Below are 20,000 nucleotides of genomic sequence, written 5' to 3'. Positions count from 1 at the left end.
GGGACAGCTGGCGATGGGGAAGCTAATGGAACAAGGCCCGGTACTCATCGTAACGTTCCAAGCTCAGCTGGTGCTTATTCTTCGCAACAGGAAAGGAGATGTCGCTGAAGGCCATCCGGTGAGTGGTGCATCGTTAAAACTTGACACATAGTTGGGTATTCATTTAAACATTCATGTTTTTTTTGTTTTTTTAATGATTTCTCTATGCTTACGTGTGAGAGTTAGTTTAGCACTTTGCTTTCTTCTCGCAAATCTTTGGTAGTTGTGTTTTGTGTGTGCCTGTTTGTGACATCGACTTTTTTTATGGTGGTGATAGGAACAAGTGGTACGGATGATGTATGTTTGGGCATTGTGTCGAGACCAAGAAGAGCTCAACCCGAAGGCCGCTTGGAGGCTGCTTGATATGTCGGCTTCGAGCACACAGCAAGTCCTCTGACAGCTTGGCACGTTGCGGAACAGGAAGGCCCATCGGATCGCTCTTTCCAATCCATCTTAAACTTGCCCTTTTGGGCAAATGATGTGGTCTTCTCCCGTCCACCGACATAACCTTTGCCTCCGCACATTGGTAATTATCTTTTTAACACTGCTCCTCGTTCTCATAAAATGATCTTCGGAAAATTATGGACGCACACACAGCACTACAGCACGGGAATGGATATCTGTATGTACTGGCACATGTGAAAGAGCAAACGCGTACATTATTTGAAATCGGATAAACAGGGATAAACATTCTCACCTTGTCATTCCTGCAAAGGTGCAGAAAGTGTTGAGCGTTTTCCTTGCACAGTTATTATGAAACCATCTTGAATATTGTAAATATGTAAAGATGCTTCCAAAGTGGACATTCTAATGTTTTAACGTTTGGCCCATTGATTTATTTTGTAAGAAAATGGAAGGGGTGGGAGTAAGAGACTATGAAGTATGCTGCTGAAGTTGTATTTGCATAATTTATTTGAATGCAATTGGTTAAACACAATGCATGGAGTGTCCGACCGTCACCTTCTCCAGCGAAGTGCGTCGGCTGTTACACCAAAGTATAAAAAAATACCATCTTTAGATAAATGCCGTCTGCCTAATTCGAGAAGAAATAAAAGTCACAGTTGCGTACCGCCCTCTACGATGTGCTTTACACCGGCTATGTACAGTGTCAGGTATACGATTACCAACAGTTTGTGTCCATACAGAAGGCACAGCCACTGGGTTATATGGAGTCCTTTCAAAGTGCTAGTGGCTAAAGTACGTGCCAAGATTACAAGCACAAGATTTAATTCATGCTATTGGAAAAGGAAATCACCAATTTTACATTACAAAGTTCAAGTACCCCCTCTGCCCCCCAATCCCCTACCCTCTCTTGTCAGCATCTACATGGTTCTAATATATCTTATATACACAAACAAGGTGCACAGTTATTTATATGCACAGCTCACAAGTAGGAGAGACTGTAGGCCCGTTTAAACTACACAGTAGCATCCAAAGAAGCCTTGGAGGCCTTCCGGGATTGAGTGCTATGCTTTACCTATTTTGACGATTTGAACTTCCAGCCCACCCAGAGGCAGAGTCGACCTCTCGGCCTTCAAGGTATAAATGTCTTCATCAAGTTCCCCAATTGTCACATGTTGCCAAGTGGTGCGTTTTATTTCTCTTCTTTTTATTTCCTCTTCAGCTCGATTAAATCCCATAAGAACACGATGAACTCACGAGATTACAATGTTCGTCAGTGCCTGAAGTAAAGTGAGTAATTTGTGTGAAACTATTTCTAGAAAGGTTGTCTCGAGGTGTTGTGTATAAATTATTTGTTGCAGTCTTAAATGGCTTCATTGGCCAATCTGGTGGGGTTGGCCTAGCCACTGCCACTGTACTCCAACAAACGGGCCTTTTCTAAGTTCTTCTTGGTCCTTTTCAATTTGAACATTGCCCACCGATATTTGTGTGCCCACAGTCGAGAGCAGAGCAAGTGTTTATAGGCCCAAGGATAACTAGTGGTTGAGATTGTGGAAAAATGAGGTTTGGGATTGTTTAAAATACCAAAATCCAAAGTGAATGGATGAAGGGGAGAGGAAGACACTTTGGAGAGAAAGGGATGAAAGGAAGACTAGGTTTGGATTACAGTAAATTGGGAAAGGAAATGTGGCCCCACTGGAGCAGGAAGACAATTAAAATTGCTGGCACTATGCGTCTGCTTTGTTCCTTAGTGTGTGAGGCAAAGTAGGCCCAGTGGTACCACTACCTAGAAAGAAGAACCTATCACATGAATTTGGTCTAATTTGCATTTGAGTCATAAACATAAATATTTGATCTTCAGTGTAGAAATCCTTTACCTTATGAACCACTCACCATTCTATAGTAAGGAGATGGGACAGGGCTATTCACCTGCCTAATAGGGTCATCTGAGCAATTAATTAGTGTACCTGAATGGCACTACACATAGCTGCTGCCGAATGCACTCATTACCAACTTTTTTTTCTTTTCTTCAAAAGTCCAAGGTGACCCAAAATAATCCTGTCGGTGTTAATGCTGGAATAATCTCCAGGAGGTCATTGCAGCAATCTGTGGAAATTAATTTAAAGTTACCGTGTGAGGAGTAAGTGGAAAGACCTGTGGCTCGTATATTTTGGAACTTTGGTTTGGGTCCAGCCACATGTGGCTCCAAGATAGCAAAAGGATTACCCACGGCAGCACGAGCTGAGCAAAAGGACTTGCGATTCTTTAACTGCCAATACTGGTGCTGATTCGTGGGTCGAGTGAAAACAGAGACCGCTCTTGGGAGCCCTTTTTGGATCAGTGAGTGCTTGCGTCTTTGGGACCGATATGGGTGTGGGGAGGGAGATGAATGGGCTTTGTGTGAAAGCCAGGGTTTGTGCAGGGAAAACTCCTCTGCTGTTGACCATGACTCTGAGATCGACTCATGTTGCCCGAGCCGGGACGGCCTGACCGTTGCCCACGCTCAGCCGACCCACGGACCTTACTGTAGCTTGCAGAGCGAGCATGTGGAGGCACTGGGGGAGGCTGGTTATTGGGTGGAAGAGCACCAAGAGACTGGCATGTGTTCAAATCTGCACCTTGTGAGATATGTTCATCCATCCACAGGTGGGGAGACACTGAAGGTGATGTGAGAGAAGTTGGAGGGGAGGTAAGTGATGAAGGAATTGATACAGGGGGTGAAGTGAGGAACGTTGAAGGTGAGTTGAGGTGCAGGGAGGCATCTCTGTTTGGAACCTTTGGTGGCTTAGAGCAGTTTTCAGATCCAAGAATAGGTGTGTTTCCACGTGAGGTGTGGAAAGAAGTGGGATCCTCACTGAGCAAAGTTTGAGAACTTGAGCCCGTTTCTTGTAGTTTCCTCAAAAACTCACTTAGTGTCCCTTCACCTTGTGTTGAGCTGTCTGCTGTTCGTCCTTCAAGCAACAACAAGCGTAGTGGTATTGAGGCACCAGGCAATGGTTGAGCCGGTGAAACGCATAAGCAACCACGACTTCCAAACCCATGCGCTTCAGCCAATGGTGGAGTGAAATAGTCTCTGGCTGTGGGCTGTGCCAGCCCATGGGGCTTTCCCCAGTCACCTCTAATTGAAATCATGTGACCTTTCTGCTGCAACACAGGCGTAGAGTCTGGTGTGGGCAGTGCTGTGAGGTCTGGACCTTGGTCTGGCCGTCCACCTCGTGCCAACATTGCCTTCCCACCAGCCACAAGTGGGACAAAGAGGTGACCTGCACCGGAGCGACTACCAGACTTGTGGCGGGGTGGCGTGTCAAGAAGGCGTGTGAGACCGGCCAAACTTCCGTCAGCGTGCGCTTGTGTCTGTGCATCCCTCCGCTGACGGGCCGCACGCATCCTGCGGCATTGTTGGAAGTAGCAGGCGGTAGCGAGGCACGCCGAAGCTGCTCCAAGGGTAAAGGCCGACAAGATGCAGACTGCAAAAAGTGCAGCCGGAAGCAGACCTCGCACTGCTGGATTCCGGTCTTGCCTCATCGCATCTGAGTATGTTAAGAACAAAGGAAAGGAGTTCCTCTTAGCACGTATGTTAACCACTACCTCACACCAACCCAAGAATTGTGGTGAACTTTCGAGTGTAGCCGAAAGCTATAATTTTGTGGAATAACACCTCTTTGCATAATACAAATACATATGCCTTTGAAGGTTAACGAACCACTGCTTTTGAGAGGCTATTTTAATTTTATGAAATGCAGAGATTTCTCACAATGAGATTTTCTGTAATTGGTGCCGTATCACAGGTAACTGCTGTGCTTGGAAATTCTTCTGAATGACAGGCTGTGCTGCTCCTGAACACGGCATCAAGAATAATGTTCCAATTAGGAAAAGTGCAACAGAGACAAGGACATAGTAGAAAGTGTGAAAGGGAAGAGATGGAGATTATTATATTACTGAGTTAAGTTTGACCAGATGAGATGGTATGTAATAGAAAAAAGTATGTAGAAAAATGAGGTTATTTGAGGTAAACGTAAGGAGGTGTGAGTATTGGTAGTTTGGTGGAGTGATACAGACTGATGGCGAGGGGTAGTGAACTGCTGTACAAATTGCACTGAAAGCTTTGGGGATCGAGAGGTTTCAGGCGCAGCAGGAAGCCTGCGGCATAACAGAATAGCCAATACAACTGCCAGGCCTGGGCTCTGGGAAATCTGCTCATGATGAAGATGGAGGGAGGGAGGGAAATCACTTTCTGAATGCAAATTGTCAGAGCAGAATTCTCAGTGAGAATGGAGCCCCCCAATCGAGCCCAACTCGTTAACACACGAGTGCTTCTCCAACGTGCACGGTGACATTCCCAATGTGCAAAATTCTGCGGATGTTCACACTCACCATCGTGACTCATGTAGGATTCTGTGGAGAGGAAAGAGAGCAAAGACTGACTTTAGGAAATGAAAAATGAAAACATTTTGGGCAATTGAGGTTTTGATCACAGACGTTGCACTACAGAGGATGCACAACTCAACTCACCCACACAACCTGCTTCGAGTGGAAGAAGGGAAGCTTCATCAATGGCTTGCTTGAAGGGGAATCTACAGGCACATGGAACACGTGAGGAATGATTTGTGGCAGAGCCTTAATTTTTTAAATATCGAATCTTTCCTTTCAAGAGTGAAACAAGCCTGGATCTTGGAAAGCTTACCATGGTTGAAAAACAAAGTCAAAGAGACAAACGGTTAAAAACTCAACACAACGGCCCTGATAGGTTTCCAAATGATTGTTTTGACAGGTCACATCTCGCCCCATGGCACCGGATTTGCAAACAATGGATTGGTGGTCAAAAGTTGTAACACTCATTTAACTGTTACATTCACTTGTGCTTTCCTGCTGTGTTAGTGAGTCCATCCTCCATCACTTACTAATGAGATATTTCCTAAGTCTCAATATCTGTGTATTGGGGGGGAAGGGGAGGGGAATTATCCTTCCACTTTCATGAACGGTGTCACCATTTTAAGAAATGTAACGCTAAGTTATCTGTGGTCGAGATTGATAAGATTGTGAGAATTAGTAAAGAGGGTGCTGGAGATGGTACCTGCTCTGAGTTGAAAGCTGGACGCAGGCACCTCCTTTCCATCCACAGTATGGGTCTCGTGATGCCAGACAGCTACTGTAGTTTGACAACAGAAAAGAATAGAAAACGCAACAAAATTAGAGATTGATTAGTCTGAAAAAAATCCTTCAGCTGATTATATAACCATCTGCATCGTCAATCATGGAGGTTTTGACTCTTCAATCCCAGAACCTCTCCAAATAGCAGGTCCACAATCTTAGTTGTGGTTTCAATGATATTATTGAGGAGTGTTTGGCATAATTTGGGCTGATGCTCCGGCCTGTCACCTATCTCTTCTTGACAGAATCCAGCGACGCGCTACCAAGCTAGTGGGACAGGAGTTGACATCATCCCTGGAGCCTCTCTCAGTCTGCAGCTCTGTTGCTTCTTTGAGGTTTTTAAACGGCGTAGCTCATCGGGCAAAGCAGTCTAGTATGTGTGTATGTCCCCTAAAACGTTTACCAATCAGAGCTGAGGATCTGGTCACATGACAGGGTGATGTGATTACGTCTGATGTCATTACGGCGTATGTGGCTGACTCCACATTCCAGCATTTTGATTCCAATGTCGTTCAAGCCGAACATATCATCGAACCTGTCATATATCACAATCACCATGCTCTACCTTGACGTTTTTCATTCAATGTGAAACACAAACAAACCGATTGTTAAAATGACCATCAAATATCGAAAGCATAGACGTTACGGATCTTCCAACGACACAGTACGTATAGGCCTTAGGCTTCATGCCTTCATGCCTCACCTTCAGGCCGCTTCGGACAAATTATCCCAGGTTTCTTAATACAGTAGTGTTGTTTTTGTAATAACAATACTAGCGTTAATACCAATAATATAGTAAATATAATCATAACACTGCAATCCCTTTGTCGTTATTGCAAAGTTTCCAGATTGAAGCGGTGTATGGTTCATGAATCAATGATGAGCGGTGTATGGTACAAATAATGCGGAAGTAAGGAATTCGCCTCGGTTTTATTTAGTAATTTCATTTTCAGAATAATGATAACGTAACATTAATATTATAGTAAATCTAATCGTAACACTAATCCCTTTGTAGTGACTGCAAACTTACTGGAGGTTAAAATATATCATCTTCGATATATTAAAGTAGCTGCAGTTTTGTGTCCGGCCATCACGCTATGTCATTACGTCTATGATGTCATTATGATGGCTGACTGCACCGACCGACATTTTAATTTACGAGTACACCCGCTCACTACGGGCGCGGCAGGAAGGGTCATTCCTCTTTGGGGTATATAGATTACAGTCGATCTATTGTCAGGTCGCAAGAACAGGTAAGTAAGTAAAACCTACCTCACAGATGTTGGGATTCTTCTAAATTTCTTTGTTTAATGTTATACACATATATCACAAGATCTGCCAGCAACCCTCTTCTGGTGAAACTACCAAAATCAAGACTCTCTGCTCACCTTCATGCCTTCAATCCTCTTTTCTCCCACCTCTGGAACAAACTCCCACACGCTCTTCAATCCCCCTCCTCTCTCCAGGTCTTTAAAACAGCTGTTTACCACCATCTCTTTTCTTCCCCCATCCAAAACTTTGATATTTTCTACCCCCGTTAAAACACCCCAAATCCGCCTCTTTCAATCCCCACCTTCTTTCCTGAAATTCCTAGAAGTGTTAATCTGCTTTATACCGTGTACCCCTCCCACAGCCTTATACCTCTCCCTCCTCCCACAGCCTTATACCTCAACAAAATATCTCAAAATGTTGTGGATGGATTCGGACGAAATTTGGCAGAGATGTAGCGTATGTGACGAGGACGAAATGATTAGATTTTGGTGAAGATCCGGATTCGGATCCGGCTACGAGAATTTTTTAAGTGATTATTCACCATTGGGATAGGGCCAAAACGATACATAGCGGGATATCTCAAAAAGTTGTGGATGGATTTGGACAAAACTTGATGGACCGGTTGGGTGTCTGACAAGGACAATTTAATTCGATTTTGGTGGAGATCTGAATTTGGATTCGGATATGGGAATTATTGTGTTATTTTATATAATTTAATATAATTATTTTAAAATTAATTAATCTGATTTTTAATCTTTTCTCCCTCTACCTCCCACGAACCCTTTGTCAAACGTCTTAAATACAAAAAAAAAAATTACTCTATTAATTATTTCTCCTCGCGGACACGTGCTTGTTCCCTCGCTCCCTTGCCTCGCCTTTTGCCCCACCCCCTTTATCTCCTTTTTCTTCCACCTCTCCAGCCTTTCCAACTCGAGTTTCCTCCATACTCATTCAACTCTTTCTCCTTCTTTCTCAAATCCACATCCTTACTTCGGGACTTTTCCCAGATTATTTTCACGGTTTTGTTTAAATATTATTTAAATATGTTTCAACTTTCCCCTGCAGTGTTTTATTCAGTGGTTTATTACAACATGCTATTTTTCTTCCTATTTAAAAGGCTTTTTTCAATTTCCTCTTCAATTCATTCCACTTTAAAAATAAAAAATCTATCTCTTACCATCCTTCCTTTCTACATTCTTTAAACTCACCTTCATTCCACACCTCCTCTATCGTTTTTAAACGGATCTCTGACTTGAAAATCAAAATAAACCCAGTTTGTAATTAATGTTCGTTTTTCATGAATCATCTACGTTCTAAACTCCCCCCTCACACCTCCCCTCCAATTCTCCCCCCTCCTCCTCCTCCTCAAAGCTGCCTCCTCCCCACTTCATCTCCGTTCTATCTCATACCTCCACCTCCTCCAACTCTACTTTCCTCTGCCCCCCCCCCCCCCTCAAACAACCCCTCACTGTGCCTCATCCCATCACCATCAAACCTTTTGTCCTCCTCATCCTTCCCTTTCTCCTAACTCTTCTGCAATCTCTGACACATTATCAACAGCTCTCCCTCTCACCCCCCATCTTTCCATATCCCTCCCCTGTCCTGTCCTGCAGCCGATACTCCTCCTCTCCCTCCCTCTTCCTTAATGGTATGGACCTCAAACATCCAGGGCCTCTGCTCAAACCTGATTGATCTCTCCATACAGATTGCTTCAGACAAACCAGATGTAATCTGCTTAACAGAAACATTCCTCCTTCAAGATGTCTCTGATTCCTTAATTCCTGGTAACTCCCTCCTCCAGTATGATAGACCTGAGCCTTGTCCTGGAGGTGGGGTTGCTATCTTTATCAAAAGCTCTCTTCTTCACTCTCCTTGCACTGCCCTCTCTCCACCCCACCCCCAGGAGTACCTCTGGCTACGGCTTCCTCTCCGCTCCCACCTTTTGTTCACATGTGTTCTGTACCGTCCTCCAAACAGTGATGACTCCATTTACATTTTGCTGTCTGACGACATGGACCAACTTCTATCCACTCACCCCAACTCTCTCTTCCTCATATGTGGCGACTTCAACTGTCATTATGCCAGCTGGCTGGGTGTGGGTACCACTCTCACCAGCCATGGCATCTCAGCAAAGGACTTATGCGACTCATTGGGACTGACACAATCTGTCAATTTCCCAACCCGGATCTCAGTCAACGGACACACTGATGCATCTTCTCTTCTCGACTAGGTTATGACAAACTTCCCTGCAAATGTCTGTTGCTGTTCTTCTGCTCCAATTGGTTCTTCTGATCATGTGCTTGTTAAAGTGGACATCTCTCTGGCCATTCTCAGAGAGCCTCCTCAACGTCGACGAGTCTGGCATTTCACTCAGGCTGACTGGCACGGTCTTCAAGCAGCCATCAATCATCTGGACTGGTCTCCCATCTCTACTGCCTCTGACATCAACTATTCCTGGGAATTCTTCCAAAGTAAACTGCTCTCTCTCTCATGCACAGATTTATCCCATCTCGTCTTCAGTTGTCATGCCCTTCCTCCCATCCATGGTACACTGAATCTTGTGGTGAGGCAGTTTCCGTGAAACAACTTGCCTTTGCCTCTTGGAAGGCTAATCCAACTGAAGGCAAACTCAGTTCCTTTCACCAAGCTCGGAACAAGTGTGTGTCTACCCTCAGGAGAGCCAGGAAGCACTATCTCTCTACTCTCAAGACTAACCTCTCAAACCTGTCTCCTTCCTCCAAATCTTGGTGGCATCGGGTCAAATCCGTTTCTGGTGTTTGTTCCCCCCCCAATCCCCTCCCTTACCTCAAATGGCTACACAGTTGACGACGCATGTGACAAAGCCGAATGCCTCAACTCTGTGCTTGCCTCAAAATATTGTGTCCCAAACCCATCTCTCTCTGTACCCACCTTACCCAGTCGAACCTAGCTGCTCCTGGACTCTGTGTTCTTCTCTCCTGACAAGGTGGAGAGGTTTCTGTCAAACCTCGACTCCGATTCTGCAACTGGACCAGACGGCATCAGCCCGCCCACGGGTTCTAAAATCCTGCTCTGCCGCTCTTTCACACCCTCTCTCTATTCCCTTCACCCTCTCTTTTGCTCAAGGTCATCTGCCATCAGTTTGGAAATCAGCAAACATTACCGCTTTACACAAGCAAGGTGCAAAAACAGATCCTTGTAACTACAGACCAATCAGCATGCTCCAAATTATCAGCAAATTCATGGAATAAATCATCGCTTCTGACATCAAATGCTTCCTCTTCCCCAATGGCTTGATCTCTGATCATCAATTTGGTTTCAGACCACGTTACTCTACTCTGGACATGCTGCTTCTGCTGTCTCAACAATGGATGGAGGTCGTCAATGCCAAACAGGAAATCAGAGCTGTCTCCCTTGACATATCACGTGCCTTCGATACTGTCTGGCACCCCGCTCTGCTCACCAAACCCTCCTCCTATGGTATCCATGGAAATCTCCACGCATGGCTTGCGGACGTCCTCTCTGGTCGAAATCAACGTGTGGCCCTGAATGGATTTCTCTCATCTCCCCTTCCTGCTCAGGCTGGAGTTCCCCAAGGCAGTGGTCTGGGCCCTGTGCTTTTTCTGGTCTTCAGCAATGATCTCTCTCACTCTCTGGGAAATCCTCTCTATCTCTTTGCTGATGACTCCACTCTCTGCCACTCCATACCTCATCCCTCAGATCGGCAGTCTGCAGCCTCCTCACTCCTATGGTATCCATCAATCTGCAGACCACTGCCTGCAGACCTGGACAAAATCACAGACTGGTCAAACAAGTGGAACATGTCTTTCAATCCTGACAAATCTCACACTCTCACTATGTCTCTCCAAAAAGACCGACTGGACACCCTCCCATCTACTTTCTCAACAATCCTCTCCAATAAGTTCTGTCACTCAAGCTTTTGGGTCTCTCTATCTGCCATGAACTTTCCTGGGAAAACCATATTTCCAAGCTGGCCTCCAAAGCCAGTCGCCGACTGGGCATTCTCCATCGTGCGAAGTCCTTCCTTGGCACACCTGAGCTCCTTAAACCACATACAAAGCTTTCATCCGCAGCTCAATCGAATACTGCTCTCCCCTTTGGGCTGGTGCTCCTGCCTCACACCGAGCTCGGCTTCACGCTGTTGAAACCAAAGCTTTCAGAATCATTGGAATCTCCCGTGATGTAGCTGATTGTGAGGGCCTTTCGCTCACTCACCGCAGGCAGGTACGTGGTCTTTATGTCTTCCACTGACTCCTATCCGGCCTTGCTCCCCCAGCTCTGTCCCCCAAATATTCCTACAGGTCGCACAAGATCTGCCAGCAACCCTCTTCTGGTGAAATTGCCAAAATCAAGACTCTCTGCTCACCTTCACTCTTTCATGCCTCTTTACTCCCACCTCTGGAACAAACTCCCTCACTCTCTTCAATCCCACTCATCCCTCCAGGTCTTTGAAACAGCTGTTTAACACCATCTCATCTTCCCCCATCCAAAACCTTGATCTTTTCTACCCCCGTTAATTCACCCCAGATCCACTTTTCTGAAATACTGACTTTTTCCCTGGAAGTCCTAGCAGTGTCCATGTTTTATACCTCTCATACCTCTCCCACCCCCCACCCCCCTTCCCATGTGTCCTCGCCCAAGCCCTCCCCGTCCCACAGATGTCCCGATGTCCCTGTTCTCTGCTGTTGTACTCGTGTGCTTCCTTCTCTCTCCCCATTTTGTCTCCCGCTCCTTTTATTGCATGTTTTGTGTGTCGGTTTTTTTTTTTTTTTTTTGTGATTAATGTTAGCTCCTACTTGAGCCTCGATATTGTGTCCAAAAAAAATAAAATAAAAAAGATTCTTCACCATTGGGAGATGGGGCCAAAAACGATACATAGTAGAATATCTCAAAAAGTTATGGATGGATTTGGACGAAACTTTGTGGACAGGTTGTGTGTGTGACGAGGAAGAATCGATTCAATTTTGGTGAAGACCCGGATCCGGATCCAGCTAGAAGAATTTTTAAAGTGATTCTTCACCATTGAGTGATATGGCCAACCAGGTGGAGGTATGCTCTCTACTGAGTGCCGTTCTAGTTCCTCTCCTGTTTCCATCTTTATCCGAGAAGTCAAATCGGGATGATACTTATTTATTTAATTTATGGACCCATCATTTTTGAGTGCATCAGGTTCACAGTTTCAAGGTTTCCTTTGTTGCCTCTGCCTATCATCTTTTATCGAGTCTTTTGCAGAAGCTGCCATGAACATGCTGGAGGACACTTTCATATGGTCGTACAAAAACCTAACTGATATGCATTTTGAGTGCTTGAACATTTTGAATACTCCTCTAGATGAATCATTTAGTTTAAATACATTACCGGCTTTTGATTTGGGTGTAATGTGCATGTTCAGGCCTGTTTCTATCCAACTTGCATCTCTGTATCACAGGCCATTTTTGTGTTACTTTCATAAATAAGAGCATGGAGGATAACCAGACTCGGTGGCATAATGGTTTGAGTTAGAGCATCTGCACCGAGTCTGGGAGGGCAGTGGTTGGAATCCCAGTTGTCATACCAAAGACTTTAAAAAATGGCCCGTGCTGCTTCCTTACTTGATGCACAGCATTAAAAAAAAGATAGAGCACGGATAAACAACCATAGGTTGGGAACCATAGCATAAACTTGATGGGCCTATTGGACGCCTCGTGTATTGAAGCTCCTTGTGAGGGAACACGTATATCATTGTCGGAGAGAGATAGAAAGGATAGGAAGTAAGGGGAAGGAATGATAGTTGGTGGAAAAGTTTCAAACATTCCTCCATTTTGTTTTGCTCACTAATACATCAGAGGCCTCTATTAGCAGGATGTCAACGGAATTCCAAAGGATTGATACAGTATTTCTTTCTCGAGGCTCAATGTGCATCCTTCCAGTGTCCCACCTCAACATATAAACTCTTCTAGGTGAAAACCACTTTTCAACAGTTTTTGCTTGTTTGTACTTTGTTCGATATTTTTCTCTTTTTGCTCCATTCGATTTTTGCTCCATTCGATTAAATATATGATGAATCTAAAATATATCAAAAAGGAAATAACCATCGAGGACAAACTGCTGCTTTGTATGACCACGGAATGGATTACGCTATCACAAGAAACGAAGCAACAGATTTATGCAATTTTTGATGGGCCTATTGGACTCCTTCTCCTCCTGTGTTGAAGCTGGCTGACCACGCCAACCCTCTCCAAGAGGTTCTTGGGGAGGGGAGGGGAGGGGCGGGGGGGGGGGGGGGGCGAAAAAAAGGAATCTTCAGATCAGATCAGATCATGTAACACGCCCTATATGGAGCGTCGGTGCTGCTGAAACAGTTTCTATAGTTGGGATTACAATCCTGGATGGGTCGCTACTCCACCACAGGAGTTTGTTCAGGGTGCCGGCGATAGCTCTCTTACTCATCATGAAGGACACCATGGGATCCTAGTGCCGCTAGATGGGATGCCAAGCTTATGGCGTCCATCGTAGGGACTGCACACACACAACGAGGAATCACACTACCCATGAAGCACCGGGATGACAGTTTCTAGCTGGATCGGGATTCAAACCCAGGCTAGATAGCTTTGAGGCGAGTGTGTGTACCTCTCGGCCATCCTACCAGCTCATCCTCGTATCCCAAGAACCACCTTTAGAGGCCATTTTTCCCCTCAGAGCAAGGTTTGGCCTTTTTCGGGCACCATGGTCCCCTTTTTGAAGCAATGTTTTATGGCTGGATGCCCTTCCTGCTGCCAACCCTGTTAGTCACTTCTTGCGACACACAGGGAATTACCAATGAACTGGTACTCAATTTGCCAACGTAGGAAGGATGACAGGGTGAGTCAACCCCCTGGTGTTAATTCAGTGATCGACCGGGATTCAAACCCAGGATCCTACGATCCCAAGCCGGCACCCTAACCGCTAAGCCGGCACCATAACCGCTAAGCCGGCACCCTAACCGCTAAGCCGGCACCCTAACCGCTAAGCCAATACCAGGCTCATCCTCATATCCCAAGGATAAATTTTTTAAATATATCCCCCATAATTGCAGAAACACATTAACATTTGATCATCCGGAAAGTAAAAGGTATAAAGCCGTGCCAAATTCACAGCCATGATAACGATGGTCTGAAAAAAATCGGAATGGATCTCAAATTGTGGCAAAACCAAAGCTAACGGATGCACACAAAAGGTTTTACCTCCTGCGGTGGGTCTCTTTTTCATTTTTTGAGAGCGACATTACAAACGATAAGGATATTTGGCGCAATTAGCAGAGAAAGAGTGAAGTCGACGCACAAGCAGGTGGTGATAGTGACAGACCTTTGGCAGTATCCGTGTCGCTCACAGCGGCTCAGAGGCAAACGCAGCAGGCAGTGGGCAAAGGCTACGTAGATGGTGTGTCGGCTGGCATCAATTTGCAGTCCTCGTACGTCTCTGCTTCCCGACTCACCACATCTGAGAAACACCCAAACAATAGACCTTCCAGTAAGCAAAAAAGGACCAACCACTGCACATTCATGATGAGATTACGAAAGGCTTATCGACAAGCAGACGAATGTAACTCACATGTGTGGGTTGTACATGTGAATCTCCTCCAGGACCAGGCCAGGTAAGCCAGGACGAACTAGAACTTTCAAGAGCAACCCATGCTCGGAGCCAAGGTACAGCACCGAGCGGTTACCCCAAGGTCCGGCAACGGGATCGATGGATATTTTCAGCAGCCGATCCCTGGTGGATGTAATATGAACAGGAAGAGAGATAAAGATATCTGCACTAGACCATTGCCATAGACCGCTACCCAAAATGGGCACCGTACGACGGTCACGTGGGTTCGCGAAAGAATAATATTCTTCTACGGTGCTGCTTCGAACCGTGCGCCTCTTTGAGTCTAAATCCAGATCTTGAATTGCGTGGACACATTGGGTCTTCAGGGTCTTTTCAGTATTTTGGGTCTTTAACAGTCTTCAGGGTCTTTTGGGTTTTCAGGGTCTTTTTGGTCTTTGGGGTATTTTGGGTGTTTGGGGTCCATTGGGTCTTTGGGGTGTTCAGGGTATTTCGGATCTTGACACACAATGAATTAATACAGAGAGTGAAAGGTCATGTTTCTACACAAATCAGCGTGATGGCACTAACCCTTGCAAATCCGTCATCTGAGGTATGTCTTGGAACACTAGGCAGAGCAAATTGGGACACAACATAACCACACTCGTTGGCATAATGGTAAGCGTCTGCTCAGAATCTGGGAGGATGGCAGTTCGAACCCCGGATAAATTTTACCAAAGACTAAAAGAAGACTTAGGACCAAGAACAAAGACTTGCGGTTATTTGTGTGTGCTGGCTGCTTCCTTGCCTGATGCTCAGCATTTTAAAGGACAGAGCACGGACAAACAACCATAAGTTGGCAATTGTAGGGCAGGCATTGATGGATGGGGCAGGAATGAAGTTCCTTGTAAAGGCAACCTAATTTTATATATATATATGTATATATATATAATTATATATATGCTAATTTTGTTACGGCCAATCGCTACTCTGGGAGTGGGCAATGGCGGACCAATGGAAGAAAGGACATTCACGGACAGAGGGAAAGGAGATGTTTAACGGTTCGATTTATTTACAAATATTTACAGTGAAATTTATCGATAGGAAAGAAAAAGGGGCGAGACGCAGAAACTTAGCTTAATCTATGCCTTATGGCGATCACTATAAATACACACAACAAGGGTGCCCAGCACACATTCACGGGGGAGGGGAGGGAAAAACGAACTTTGGGATCCTGTTAGCAAAATGTTTATGATTTTACCAGATGCTTCTCCTCGTGACGACCTTTGTCTTGACCTCACCAACAAGCACCAGGCCTGCAAATGGCAGTACCCAACATGTGCAGGCAAAGGCGATCCCCAGCATGAACACGAGCAGGCAAAGGTGATCCTCAGCACAAACACGAGCAGGCAAAGGTGATCCCCAGCACAAACATGAGCAGGCAAAGGCGATCCCCAGCACGAAAATGAGCAGGCAAAGGTGATCCTCAGCACAAACACGAGCAGGCAAAGGTGATCCCCAGCACAAACACGAGCAGGCAAAGGTAATCCTCAACACGAACACGAGCAGGCATGTGCAGGGAGAGTCCAAGTCATGCACATGTGCAGCGAGAAGGAGAGTCTGATGAACACGTGCACCGAGAGCGATCAACACGTGCCAAACTATAAGTCAAAGGCCTTTTTGTTGTGTACACGTGCACCAAGAGGGAGTCCGGCAGCCAACCGGAAGCAGACATGTGCAGAGGTCTGAGAGAGTATCTGGCTAAGAGAGTAATGCACATGTGCAGAGGGGGCAGAGGGAGACCGGCCAAGAGAAAGAATCAAGTCTGCAAGGCCCTTTTGTCAAACCCTGGCAAGGGTGGGGTCTGTTTGAGGGTGGTTTCCGGGCTACCGATTGGTGGAGTTTGTCACCCTCCCCCCACAAGGCCTCTCAAAGTTCCTCAGGCTGTGATTGGTGGGACATAAGGCTGCCTCATCTCGTGGACTCCAGCGCGACAGCTAAATTTGAGCATGCACTTGGCTGGTGTGCTTTTGAGCCTGCATGCACTGCCTGGCAAATTATCCCTTATGAGTGGAGGGCATGTGTTTCCCTCCCCCAACACATAATGGCATAATAACCCACATAAAGGAAAGGGACGAAGATAATGTTCTGCGATGAAATAACTATTCTGAGGGACCTGTATGGTGGTTGCCATTACTTCTTAGCGGTTTCCCTAAACCGCAATATATATATACGTATATATATATATATATATATATATATATATTAGGGTGGTCCTCAAATGTAAACATTAACTTTTCTAAAGTGCTTTTACATTTTTTTATTACACCTGTAGAGAGAACAAATTGGGTAAAATTTCATTTCATTTTGAAAACTTTTACCACTGTCACATGGCCCCTGCTAATCTGCTAATCAGCACTATACAGAAATTATTTCGGTTTGTTTCAGTTATGATGGCGAGTGCAAGTACTTCAAGAAAAGCAACCAGAAAAAGAACCATGTGTGGCTGATAGGCTGCCATATTGAAAAACTACCAGAAACTCGGCTCCCATCTTGGCAAGAGATTCTGCAGCGATACTTTAAGCAACATCATGCTGAGAAATTGAACATAAGCAGTGCCGCAATAACTGTTGTTCGTGAGACATTATGCATCTGGGAGAAAGCACGGATCCCCACTGCAGATGAGCGGAATATCATTGCAAAACTAGAGAGAAAAGTAGAACAATACAGATCCATCCTGAAAGGAAAGAGCCGGCGATCTGTCCCTCAGATAAAGAAAGAAGAGCAGTTTCAAGCCGGTCTACGTGACTTATTTGACATTGCTCATGTTGATGTCTTTGATCTGATCAAAATATCAGAGGACCGTGAATTCCTTGAGGCACAACGGGAGCCAGGTCGACGGGGCTTTATGGTTGGTGTTGACAAGGTGCTAGCAGGAAAAGAGGAGCGGACACATCAACGCGACAAGGTGTTGACTGAAAGAGAGCAGCATGAAAAAGAGAAGCAAGCAGCCCGAGAGGAGACTCTTGTATTGAGCTCGCATCATCAACAGACAGCAGTGCTGAAGCCAGTGATCATGACGACTCTGCTGTTCTATCTGCTTCAAAGAGGCAGAGCCGAAAGCGTGCAAGTAGCATTGTTACACCGGACCTAACAGCAGCTCTCGACCGCACCAAGGTTAGCGATCGATCAGCTGTTCACATCTTGTCAGCAGCAGCCTCTGCTCTGGGACACGACCCTTCAGAGTTGGCCATCAACTGCACATTGATCAGGAAATCCAGGCGGATCCAACAGAAGGCAATTGCAGGTGACATCCAGGCTTCCTATGCTCCAAACACAAGGCTGGTGGTTCATTGGGATGGCAAGCTCCTTCCAGACGATTTTACTAAAAAAGTTGATCGCCTTCCTGTCGTTGTCAGTGACCCTCAAGGAACTGGAAAGCTTCTGGGTGTGCCAAAGCTGCCAGCAGGAACTGGACTAGCAACAGCTGCTGCTGTTATGCAATGCCTCGAAGAATGGCATTTGCCAGACATGGTGGCAGGTATGAGCTTTCACACGACAGCCAGCAACACTGGTTCAGCACTTGGTGCATGCACTATTTTGCAGCAAAAGCTTGGACGACCACTATTACATTTTGCATGCCGGCATCACATTCTGAAACTAGTGGTAGAGGCAGCAATGGCATCATTCAAACCATTTCTTGGTCCATCAAAAGGACCTGAGATAGCCGTCTTCAAGCGTTTCCAGTCAAACTGGATTTCCATTGACCAAAGCAAGTTTAAGCCAATGATGCCTGATGACCTGGACTCTGTAGTTTCAGGTGTATTTTTAAGTTGCAAAGAAGATGTCGTTTCATTCTGCATCCAGAAACTGGAATCGGGCCAACTCCGAGATGACTACCATGAACTTCTTGAGTTGACTATTATTCTGTTTGGTGAGCATCCTCCGAGAGGATTCAGGTTCATGCAGCCAGGAGCCATGCATCTGGCAAGATGGATGCCCCGTGTGATTTATGGAATCAAGATCTACTTGTTCCGTGATCAGTTTCGACAGACCCCAAAGGAACTCACTGGCATAAAGCATTTTACAGCACTTGTTGGAGCAGTGTATACCAAAGCCTGGTTCAGCGCTCCATCTGCCATTGACGCTCCCGCTGGAGACCTAGCTCTCTTAAAAGCACTCATTTTCTATCCTGATTCAGTGATTGCTGAAACCACCAGCAAAAAGCTTTCCAATCACTTGTGGGACCTCAGCGAAGAACTGGCAGGACTTGCTCTGTTTGACGATAGTGTTGAGCTTGATGTCAAGCGAATGATAGTGGCTGCTCTTAAAGAAGAATGCCAAGAGAATCCTCAACCACGGGTACATGTGGATCTTACAGCAAAAGAAGCCATCGCTGCCAAGACTGTTGCAGATTTTGTTACTTCTGCCTCACTGCGAATTTTTACTGCATTCAAAGTCAATACTGACTTCCTAGAAAAGGACCCTGGTGAGTGGGCTGATGACCCATCATTTCAGTCATCACAGCAAGTCTTGCGTGGTATTGCCACTGTCAACGACTTTGCAGAACGTGGTGTAGCATTAATACAGGACTACAATCAAGTCTTGACAAAGGATGAACAGCAGCGCCAGTACCTGTTGCAAGTTGTTGAGTGGCATCGCCATCAGTTCCCCGACGCAAAGAAGATAAGGAGGAAATAATTTACCACAGAACTTATTAATGAGGAATCAATGGTCTGGAGGACTCTTACTCTGTGTGTTTATGATGATTGTCATACATTCTTACTGATTTGGGATTACATCTGAGTGTTAGTTTATTAAAAACAATTTTGTGTGTCGATACTGAAACATTGTAATTTTCAACCCATGTGTGACAGTCGTAAATAAAGTCGTGCAGAAACCATCTTTGGCACATTTCATTTTTTCACAACAAGAAACAATTTTAGCAACAAGCACATGAAAAAAGTCCAATTTTATTTTTTGGTGTACATTTGAGGACCACCCTAATATATATATATATATATACTCGTATATATATATATATATATATATATATATATATATATATACATACTCGTGTGTATATATATATATATATATATATATATATATATATATATATATATATATATATATCATATATACTAGGGCGTGCCCGCACGTACGTGCTTGCCCGTACGTGCGTGCAAAAAAACATGCGTGCAAACAACAACAACAAAAAAAAACTTTGAAACCACGTGGCAGTAACGACCACAGAACCCCCCCCCCCCCTCTATTTACATGAAATGGTTTGGTCCATTCGCAAAGCCAAAGCGAACGGCTTGCGAGTACGGTGACCATACCTTGGGAACCACTTGTCCGATTAATTTCAAACCTTGAAAAGGCACATCCTCGGGTCCCCAGCAACATACCTGGCAAGTTTCAAGTATATCGGACCGGTAGTTGTCGAGAAACAGCGGTCGCATACAGACAGACACACACACACACACACAGAGATTGCTGGAATTATATAGAGACTAGGGCATGCCCGTACTATATATATATCTAAAATTATATCCCCCCCCTCTATTTACATGAAATGGTTTGGTCCA

At 45.2% G+C, this 20,000-nt stretch overlaps 2 protein-coding genes across 3 annotated transcripts in view; one reads left to right on the top strand and one right to left on the bottom strand.

The window, feature by feature from the left end:
• The window catches only part of TIMM44 (translocase of inner mitochondrial membrane 44), a 124,637-nt gene extending 123,530 nt beyond the window's left edge, over positions 1-1,107 (top strand). For both annotated transcript variants that reach the window (XM_068120103.2, XM_068120104.2), the window contains exons 12-13: positions 8-118; positions 317-1,107. In XM_068120103.2, the coding sequence (XP_067976204.1) occupies positions 8-118; positions 317-436 (231 nt within the window). In that variant the 3' untranslated portion in view covers positions 437-1,107. The remainder of the gene's footprint in view (positions 1-7; positions 119-316) is intronic.
• LOC137429821 (semaphorin-6A-like) overlaps positions 929-20,000 on the bottom strand; it is a 328,190-nt gene continuing 309,118 nt past the window's right edge. The window contains exons 14-19 of the mRNA XM_068120099.2: positions 14,434-14,595; positions 14,188-14,322; positions 5,516-5,590; positions 4,954-5,015; positions 4,816-4,836; positions 929-3,971 (exon numbers count right to left, since the gene is read on the bottom strand). Coding sequence (XP_067976200.2) covers positions 2,779-3,971; positions 4,816-4,836; positions 4,954-5,015; positions 5,516-5,590; positions 14,188-14,322; positions 14,434-14,595 — 1,648 coding nt within the window. The 3' untranslated portion in view covers positions 929-2,778. The remainder of the gene's footprint in view (positions 3,972-4,815; positions 4,837-4,953; positions 5,016-5,515; positions 5,591-14,187; positions 14,323-14,433; positions 14,596-20,000) is intronic.

The sequence above is a fragment of the Myxine glutinosa genome, chromosome 6 (genome assembly GCF_964187855.1).
Source record: "Myxine glutinosa chromosome 6, kmMyxGlut1.1, whole genome shotgun sequence".
In the NCBI taxonomy this organism is placed as follows: domain Eukaryota; kingdom Metazoa; phylum Chordata; class Myxini; order Myxiniformes; family Myxinidae; genus Myxine; species Myxine glutinosa.
The sequence above is the reverse complement of the archived record's forward strand: the minus strand, read 5'-3'. Positions and strand labels throughout refer to the sequence as shown.